The sequence below is a fragment of the Zeugodacus cucurbitae genome, chromosome 4 (genome assembly GCF_028554725.1).
Source record: "Zeugodacus cucurbitae isolate PBARC_wt_2022May chromosome 4, idZeuCucr1.2, whole genome shotgun sequence".
In the NCBI taxonomy this organism is placed as follows: Eukaryota; Metazoa; Arthropoda; class Insecta; order Diptera; family Tephritidae; genus Zeugodacus; species Zeugodacus cucurbitae.
Window position 1 is genome coordinate 28,962,303 of NC_071669.1, and position 10,276 is coordinate 28,972,578.

The window sequence follows — 10,276 nt, forward strand, 5'->3', positions numbered from 1 at the left end:
TTCAGAAAGTTAAGATTCTTGCAAACAAAATAGCCTTTGTTACTCGGGGTTAATGTAGCTTTCCAATGGTGAAAGAAGTTTTGAAATCGGCACAGTAATTTTTGAGTTTATTCATTACAAACATATGTATGTATATACAAATCTTTCCTTTTTATAATTGTAGTATAAATAAATGTAGCCTATGTTACTCAGGGTGAATGTAGATTTCCAATGGTAAAGGAATTTTTGAAATCGAAACAGTAGTTTTTGAGTTTATTTATTACAAACATACATACAAATCTTTTCTCTTTATATTAGTAATTTATAACATAGGAGAAGTCATGTTATGTAATTAATTAAGCAATTTTTTATATTGCAATTTTAATAAAAACAAAGCAATAGAAATTAGCTTCAGTATATATGTTATATATGTGTATATGTTCTTCAGAGCAGTCGCACAATGAATCTAGAGTACTTCTTTGTTTTTACAATTGTTTATTTCATAGAATGAAATTGGGACTATCAGCCCTATTCTGTGCGCTTTACAAATTCAACAAAATTTCTAATTTGTAAAAAATTGATCTTTATCATGCGTTTCGTATTCTGTGTCTAAAATAAAAAGCTCTTTTCTTTATAAGTTGTTAAGAAGTAAAATGCTCTTGACAAATAAAATATCTCGCTGTGGATAGTTGTGAAAGAGAATTTGTTGCAATGGAGATATTTTACTTTTGTCGTTAATTTTATACAAAGAGGAAAAACATGAACATGTGGATGGCTCGCGTTACTGAGCCGTTTTTATAATATATTAAGAAGTTTATTTTTCCGTTTTTTGTATAAAAAAATTAGGATAATGAGGGTAACATTGACGAAATTGTTTTTTATATATTGCATGCGATTACAGCTTTGCAAATTTTTGCCAACAAAGAACACAGTTTAGATTTCGTAGTCCCCAAAGAACTTTTCTGAAGCTAAACATAACAACCAACTAAATCAAAATTGCATTCCAAACAGTTTTAAATATATTATAAAGGACATATATATATGTATTATATTATGAAGTATTCTACGGGATTGCGGGGGAGCAAAAGACTATGGAGGATCTGGGATGGAAAAGTGAATATATAGGCTCTGTCATTTGATTATCAATCAACTTTATTTACGCGCGGCACTCCCAGTTTGGTTAGGTATAACCCTGTCATCCATATAAATTAAATGGAGTTGTGAAACTAAACCAAATACTTTGCATCAGGTCTGAAAGGCTTCAGTCGATATCTCGATATCAGAATCGGATAGATAGGCTGATAACTCTTTGGTCAATCATAAACCAAATTTGTCAACGAAGCCACACTGAAGAAGGCTCGGTTAAAACAAACAATCATCCAAATAACGGCCTTTTGGGTAAAAAATTAAGGCAGCTTCGGAGCATGGAATAATTGCGCACCCTAAGAAAAGTCTAGACCAAAAGCAATGGATTTATTGTGAAATTGAAGTTAAATTATTAACTATTTTGCAACAAATATTGAAATGTATTTGAAAACTTACGTTAAAAAATAATTCAAATCAATTTTTCAATTCAATTCGAATATAATTGGACAGAATCAGCTGTTTCTGTTTACATTATTTTGTTTCCCACACGTGTGGGGAAAAGCTATGCGTACTGAAGCTTTTTATTTTATCAAAATTGTCACAGAATACCAAAAAAGTTCTTACCTTATAAAAATCTGAAAAAATTTTAAACTTTTTTGTTATTTTGTCAAGTGCACAGAATAGGGCTGAAAACCTATACATTTTTATTGTATGAATCAACTTTCAATTGTTTATAATTACACCCTTATAGCACGAGTATATGCAACCCTATACATAAATATACTTTACCATACCATGGGCGAATAACCCACATAAATCAACTCTTTTTCATATTTGAATTGGTTATTGTTCTGAACTTTTTCTCTGTCATTGAAATTAAAAAAATATATAAATTTTAAATCATGTTCTAATAACATAAATTTTATTATATATTTTAACTTGTAGAAATTTTTATATTTTGAAAAATTATATAATATGTAAACAAAAATTCACATTTAGAGTTAATATTGCTGCAATAATTTGATAAAACTAATAATTTCTAAACTATATTAAATAAAAAATAATAATAATTAGTACGACGTTTAAACTATATTAAAAACAATTATAGTCATACATACATACGTCTTCAAATCGATTATTAGGTTCTTGTTTAACGTCCAACATTATGTCTATGACTAGAAACTTAAATAACCTATTCCAATTGATGATATCATTAATATTTGTTGGTTGGCAAAGATATATCAAATACAATTGGTGGATTATTAGGTATATAATTTATATCGCAAGTTGAAGCATTCACATATATAATATTTCCATCGGATGTAATACCATAACCCTCATGGATATGTCCAAATACATGATATTTGGGTTTAACTCGTTTCTGTAATGTTGTAAGCAAATCTACACAACCAGCACGAACTCCAGAACAGCATAAATCTCCATGACCTATGGGGGGTGTATGTGTTACCAATATATCAACGTTATTTGGTATTCGGTTCCAAGCATTTAAACATGCTTCCCCTCGCGGTAAATTAAAGGCCCATTTACAAAATTCTGGTTGCCAGGGAGTACCATATATACGTATACCCATCACATCAATTAATTGGTCTTCTATATAAGTACAATTGACTAAAACATCACGAATATTTTGTGTTTGAATAGCACTTTCAATGTCTTCTAGAGGATTTCCCAACGTTGGCATACTGTCGAGGCTGAAGCGGCCAGTGTGTTTCGTGCTGTACACAAGAGCAATAAATTATATGACGCTCAAAGCTTTCATTAGCATTAGACATACCGACTAACAGCACATTTATTCAATGAACCTTCTGTAAATGTGGTATCAAAACTTAGCTCGTGATTTCCCGCAATGACTATTTTATGCTTATGAGGAAGCGTAGCAATCCATTTATCAAAATCAACTACCTCCTCAAATTTACCACATTTTGTAAAATCGCCTGCATGGATAAAAATGTCACCATCCGGTATATCAAACTTTAAGTAAGGTGTTAACGAATGTGTATCACTCATACAAACAACACGAATTTTATTATGATCTTTCTGTTTAACCGCCCTACTTATGGACACTTTTATTACTCGTTGAGTTTTGGAGATCTCCTGCCAAGCCGCCGTTGGATCATTGGTTAATGGATGTACGGATATTAAATTTTCCAAAGCCATGTATTATATGTATAATGTTACACACAGAATATGTGTATAATTTCACTTTACAGAATCAAACGTCTCCCAAACTTTGGCAGAATAACTAAATAAATACAGTATAACACCACGGATGTCACTATAGCTATTATCTATATAAGCTAACGTTCATACGTAGAGACTTTGGTAACGCATTTTTGTCCACTTCAATTTTGGTTCTAACTATCACAGGCTTTTTAAAGTGGGCATGGTTGGAAAGAGGAGGTTCTCCAGATTAAGAATATATATATATATATAGCTGCAGCTGACTTATAGTTTTCGAGATATTCGCAATTAAAGTCGAAAAAAGTGCAACATTTATCTTGAATTTTCACAATATATACCAAATATTTTATAAATATTATGTATTTATTTTACATTTACACTTCACACATTGTTTCTGCATATTTATTTTATAAAAATTATCACGAAAATAGCTGTAAATAAAAATTTAACATTTTACACAAACCCAAAGTGTATTCAACAAAGTGAACTAAGTATTTGACATACCCGTTTTTGACAATAAAATAGGAAACAATTCATGTATTTGTTTACATTAACCCGTCTTTTTATACTCTCGCAACAAAAGTTGCTAAACAGAGTATTATAGTTTTGTTCACATAACGGTTGTTTGTAACACCCAAAACTAAACGAGTTAGATATAGGGTTATATATACCAAAGTGATCAGGGTGGAGTTCAAATCCGAATGTCTGTCTGTTCGTCCGTCCGTCCGTCTGTGCAAGTTGTAACTTGAGTAAAAATTGGGATATCTTGATAAAACTTGGCACACTTATTTCTAGGCACCAACCATGGAAGGTTGCTTTCGAAAATGAGCAAAAGCGGACCACTGCCACCCCCACAAAATGGCGAAAAAAAAAATTTGGTATGAAGGATCGCACTATGAAGGGGCATATTTGGATGTAATTTTTTTGGGGGAGTGTTTTACTAAGTACTTTGTACATATCTACTAAGTTTTTTGTACATATCTCGCAAACCAATAAAGCTATATAAACCAAACTTTCTGCAGTCGTTTTTTTTAGCCACTTCCTAATACAGTCCAAAAATGAAAGAAATCGGATAATAACCACGTCCCCCTCCCATACAAAGGTTAGGTTGAAAATTAGAAAAAGTGGGTTAACTCACTAACCAAAAACTTCAGAAAGACTAAATTTCACATAAGAAATGGCAGATGGAAGCTACACTCAGATTTTTTTACAAAATGGAAAATGGGCTTGGCGTCGCCCACTTATGGGTCAAAAACCATATCTCAGGAACTACTCGACTGATTTCAATGAAACTTGGTTTGTAATAGTTTCCTTACATCCCAATGATATGTTGTGAAAATAAGCCAAATCTCTTCACAACCGCGCCTACTTCCTATATACTTTGAAGACTATCTGAATCGCATACTTTACAATATATATGCTTCTAACATAATATTGTGGTTTCCAAATTTCAATGGACTTTATGCACTATATATGACGAATATGTGGGTCAAATTGTGTATTATTAATATAAATAAAGTTAAATAAATAAATTGCGAGAGTATAATATGTTCGGTTACACCCGAACTTAGCCCTTCCTTACTTATTGATCTTGAACAATATAATATATATTGATAAAATTGTTTGCACTTTGCCAGTTGGAGCACAAAACATTAGTAAATTGCTTCCCTGAGTTGTTTTGCATAAGCAGAAAGTATTCGCCATTTTCTTTTATTCATTTAAAAAATATTTTTTTTTTGGTTTGAAATTTGTTTACTTTTAAATTTCAAAATTTGAATTTTTTAATAAATAATGTAAGGGTTAAGTCAATGGCAACAAAATTTACATATTTTACAAATAAAGTTAGTATTAATTATTAAATTTTTATAATTTACAATTTCTCAAAAGTTTTAAGTATTGTTGTTTTTTTGTTGTCATTTGTATAAGGATGCTTATTTAAGAATATTTTCATTTATATTAATAAATTGAGTGCTATTGCGTACGTTCAAAATTTATAAATTAACAATCATAATATTGAAAATGATAAATTGTAAGTTCAGCCTAATAATGCCTCCATAATCAAATCAGAAGTAAGATGAACAACTTCGGCGCCTTAATGTCGTTTTTAGAGCTCTGTTAATTATCCATTGTGTAGATCCAAGGGCATCATAGGAAACACTGTGTTTAGCACGTCGATAATAAGTGTTGAAAGTGCGACTCCAAAGGTCCGATGTAATTTGTAGTACATCATCCGATGCCTGAAAAATATTTAAAGTTGGTTAGAAATAATTAAAATATCTATATTCGTAGAACAAACCTTGTTATATGCCTGTTGCGTTGTGCGATTTTACTTTTATTGTGAATTTGAGTATGTACTACTTGTTGTTGCTGCTTTATTTGTTACACCATTTGGCGATTATCCACTAATATTATAAGCATGGGAAGTATTAATACCAACTCTGTTAATTATAATAAGAATATCAAAATGATTGTTTTATCTTAGTTTTACAATTAAATTCGTTTCAATAATACCTGTTGTTGTAGCATATTTTGTGTTGTATTTATATGTGCATGCTTTTTGTTACTTACTGACACAAAGGACTACAAGTGCTTCTTCCTTCATATGTCGTATTTGTAATGTACGATCACTCAGTGGAGAGTCTCCACAGAACCCTCTTTGTCCGACCATAGAATTATTAAATTCAAGGTGGGGTTAGTTGTTGGGAATCGTACAGAGGTACGGAACCCAAGAAACGTGAATTGGTCCAAGTATAACGATATTCTCGGACTTAACGCGGAGAGTGTTGTGTATAACAGCGGTGAAAGCGGATGCAGGGGGATCGAAGATAGGGCAGTTATTATGGAGAGCATCATAATAGATGCATTTCAGGCAAGCTGCCCTCTGACATCCATGAAGGTTAAAAACAAAAACCCATGGTGGTCCAAGAAACTTTCGTCACTAAGGAGGGTGGTGCGGCGACTATTTAACAAAGCCAAACGCACTGGTGAATGGACCGAATACAGGAGAAACCTGACTGAGTACAGTAAGGAAATTAGGATTGCAAAAAGGGACAACTTCAAGAAATTTTGTGAAAACGTCTCCTCAACTCCTGCGGCAGCCAGGCTCCACATAGCCCTTGCCAAAGGAGCCATTGAGATGAAGTTAGCAATCAGGAAGCCTGATGGCACGTTCACAACAAATCTGGAGGAAAGGGCGAAATGTCTGCTGGAGACGCACTTCCCAGGTGCGATCCCTACGTAACAGCTAGTCCGGACGGAGGATCATAAGCCTGGTCCACTGGACTGGAAGGTGTCTAAGGAAATCTTTACCACCGACTCAGTAAGATGGGCCATAGGAACTTTTAAGAAGTACAAATCACCAGGAGTGGATGGTATTTTCCCAGCGCTGCTCCAACATGGTCAGGAACATATCCTCAGTCACCTAGTCAGGCTGATGAGAGATAGTCTAGCACATGCCTACATCCCGGAAAAATGGAGAATCGCACAGGTAGTCTTCATACCGAAAGTTGGTAGGAGGGACTACTCCTTGGCGAAATCATACAGGCCAATCAGTCTTACCTCCTTCCTACTGAAAGGCATGAAAAAAATTGTGGATAACTACATCAGGACTGTGGCATTAGAGCTTTCCCGTTACACTCGAGCCAACACGCCTACAGAGTTGGTAGATCAACTGACACGGCTCTGTACAGTTTGGTATCGGAGGTTGAGGATGCATTTGCGACCGGTGAGGTGGTCCTGTGTGCCTTTCTAGATATAGAGGGTGCGTTTGATAACACCTCCCACGCAAGTGTCACTAGAGCCCTAAACAGGAGGCGGATCGACCCATCGATCGTAAAATGGGTTAGTGCAGTTCTTAGTACAAGAATCGCAGAAACGCAGATAGGCTCACGCAGTATACGACTAGGCACGACAAAGGGCTGTCAACAAGGTTATCTCACCGCTTTTATGGAATCTAGTCGTGGACGAGCTATTAGAGGTGCTAACAGATCCATTATCCCCTTCACAAGAAGAAGATCGCTCCCAGCCCTGGGTTCCATTACACTCAATGGCGAAGCGGTAGCTAGGGTAGAGGAAATAAAATATCTTGGAGTACTATTAGATACGAAACTGAGGTGGAAGAAGCATGTGGACTCCGTGATTGCGAAGGCCACCAAAGCGCTAATGGTGTGCAAACGCCTAGCAGGCAAAATCTGGGGCTGCAGCAGCACATACTGCAATGAATGTACACCATGATTGTGAGGCCTGTAACCACTTATAGAGCGGTGGTCTGGTCGTTAAGGATTTCCCTGGCCACAGCTGCAAAACAGCTGGTCAAACTGCAGCGGTTGGCTTGTATATGCTTCACTGGTGCTATGCGCACGTGTCCAACTGCAGCTTTGGAGGCATTCCTGAACCTCACCCCACTTCATTTGGTGGTTGGCACTATGGCCAATAAGACCTTACTGGCCCTAACAAAGCCAGGTTTAGGAAACAGCAGGATGTTAAGCGCCCGGCAATTGGATATCATCGGTAGGAAGCTTCCAATGACTCTCCTCCCGAGGGACGATATCATCAAAAGGGTTCATCTTGTGAGACGATTCAAAACAGTTATGTCCAATAAAAGGGAATGGGAGGACTCAACTCTCAAGAAACTCATAAGTAGAAGCACACAACAATGGTACACAGACGGATCAAAGACAGCAGTTAGTATAGGCGCCGAGATAACGGGGCCACGCCTGAAGCTGTCTTTATCCATGGGCCAATTCCCCAGCATCTTCCAAGCTGAAGTCTATGCCATTACCAAGTGTGCAGAGGTAATATTGGACAGGGGCTACCATAAGGAACGCATAGCCATTATCAGCGATAGCCAAGCAGCTCTCCAGGCACTATCATACTTGGAGGTGGACTCGGGGCTAGTCATGGACTGCATAGATACTTTGAACAGGATTTGCAGCAATAACAGCATAACTCTAGCTTGGGTTCCAGGGCATAAATGAATACAGGGAAACGAATTCGTGGACCAACTAGCAAGGAAGGCCGCGGCCACCAGCCCAATCGGGCCAGAGCCCTTTATCGCGGTTGGTCGGCATGTTCTTACAACCCGCCTGAAAGAGGAGGAGGCAGCAAGCAGGAATCGCTGTTGGTTGCACATGCAGGGACTTCGTCACTCCAAATTGTTCCTGGGAGGATACAATCTGAAAAGATTCAAACAGTTAATGGCGCTCCCCAGGAACAAACTGAGACAATTAGTGGCACTATATACCGGCCATTGCAGACTACGGTGTCATCTGCACAAAATGGGAATCCACTCGTCGGATCTTTGCCGATTCTGTGATTCAGAGGCGGAGACACCAGAGCACTTACTCCTTGACTGCCCGGCGATCGCGAAGAAAAGGGGACCGACAATTGGGGCCCTTTATCCCCAAAGAGGAAGTATCGCATGCATCAGCCCTGCAACACTGTTAAGATTTCTTAACGTGACGGGGTTGGAGGGGGTGCTGTGATCACTGGAGAGGGCACAATAGACCTTAGACCTTAGATCGCGGTGCAATCACTATATAATCTAATTTAATCTAACAAAAGATTTTATGTTTAGTATATACGTATATAAGTTTTGATATTATCAACTCACCCATCTGCCTAAAGTGCCATAATCCTTGCTCTGCTTCTCGTTTTAGTTTTGTATGTACGCACCAGATGTGCGTTGCATCTCGCTTTGTCTTCCGAGACCATTTTCTGCAGTTATTTTCCTTTAAAATAAGCTGGAGCATCCAGTCAAACATAGTACCGCTCTGTAATTACAAAATTTACTATAAATATAAAATGATATCAGTAACAGATTATTAATACGCTCTTACATCAACTCACTTCAAATTTTTTTCATATGAATGGCGGTCATGGCGGAGATTTTGATTGGTTCAATCGATTGGTGAAATCGGTTTAAGAATTACATCAGCCCTCATATACCATATATGATGATTTTCGTTATTCTATTGGACTTTATGCCGAGAGTTCGAGTCGCACCCGAACTTAGCCTTCCCTTATTTGTTAATTTTTATATAGGTGTGTCACGTCCAGTGCAGAGAGTTAATATCTATTTAATATTAATAGTCATAGAGAATAGAATATTTAAAATGTTTCTCCATGAAACAAACATTTAGTTTTATTTTCGGAAATTAGTAGTACAATTATATAATAAATCATCAGCCACCTACTAACAGATTAGTCTGGCAGTGAAGCGCTAGAAAAATCTAACAATGTATAAATAACGTTGATTGATTACATAATCTTGCATCGAGAGAGTTACAAAAAGAGCTAGAGTTGAAGATATACAGCCCTATTCTGTGCACTTGACAAAATAACAAAAAAGTTAAAAAATTTTTTCAGATTTTTATCAAGTAAGAATTTTTTTGGTATTCTGTGACAATTTTGATAAAATAAAAAGCTTCAGTACGCATAGCTTTTCCCCACACGTGTGGGAAACAAAATAATGTAAACAGAAACAGCTGATTCTGTCCAATTATATTCGAATTGAATTGAAAAATTTATTTGAATTATTTTTTAACGTAAGTTTTCAAATACATTTCAATATTTGTTGCAAAATAGTTAATAATTTAACTTCAATTTCACAATAAATCCATTGCTTTTGGTCTAGACTTTTCTTAGGGTGCGCAAATATTCCATGCTCCGAAGCTGGCACTATTTTTCATGCAAAAGGCTGTTATTTGGGTGAGTGTTTGTTTGTTTGGGAGGATGGAGTCATATGTAGAAGTTCACGTAAGTGAGGAAAGTTTCTGACTGCCATTCACTTGGGAGTGGCCAGGAACGATTCTTTTACATGTGGCTCAAGCAGCTCACAACTTCCGGTCTTAGACCAAGTATCCTCTGGGTAGCCAACAGACATCCGTCTGGAAGCGAGCTAAAGTGAGAAGGCGAATCCCGCTTATGCGGTTGTGCGTAGGGCTTGGGACCCACCACATAAAAACGAATAACCAGTGAATAAGAAACACAGGCCTCGGATGAGAAACCC

General features: G+C 36.5%; 1 protein-coding gene and 1 long non-coding RNA gene across 3 annotated transcripts; both read right to left on the minus strand.

The window, feature by feature from the left end:
* Positions 1–830: 830 nt before the first annotated feature.
* Positions 831–3,381, minus strand: LOC105219415 (metallophosphoesterase domain-containing protein 1). The gene is made up of 2 exons (XM_011195535.3): positions 2,861–3,381; positions 831–2,801 (listed from the first exon to the last, which is right to left on the minus strand). Exons 1-2 carry the CDS (start codon positions 3,241–3,243, stop codon positions 2,279–2,281), a joined length of 906 nt encoding a protein of 301 aa, XP_011193837.1. The 5' UTR covers positions 3,244–3,381; the 3' UTR covers positions 831–2,278.
* Positions 3,382–5,192: 1,811 nt separating this feature from the next.
* LOC128921489 (uncharacterized) lies at positions 5,193–9,323 on the minus strand. 2 transcript variants are annotated; one of them, XR_008470928.1, is made up of 4 exons: positions 9,105–9,323; positions 8,879–9,038; positions 5,564–5,669; positions 5,193–5,504 (listed from the first exon to the last, which is right to left on the minus strand). It is a non-coding gene; the product is annotated as an uncharacterized LOC128921489 (long non-coding RNA). The 2 variants fall into 2 exon arrangements; XR_008470927.1 differs by having other exon boundaries at positions 5,564–5,705.
* Positions 9,324–10,276: the final 953 nt, after the last annotated feature.

What these genes read in the sequence shown, in the direction of transcription:
- LOC105219415 (XM_011195535.3), bottom strand. Translation starts at nt 3,243, where the DNA reads ATGGCTTTGGAAAATTTAATATCCGTACATCCATTAACCAATGATCCA. An exon ending in AATAAATGTGCTGTTAGTCG is followed by an intron (nt 2,802 to 2,860) that starts GTATGTCTAATG and finishes TCTTGTGTACAG; the next exon opens with CACGAAACACACTGGCCGCT.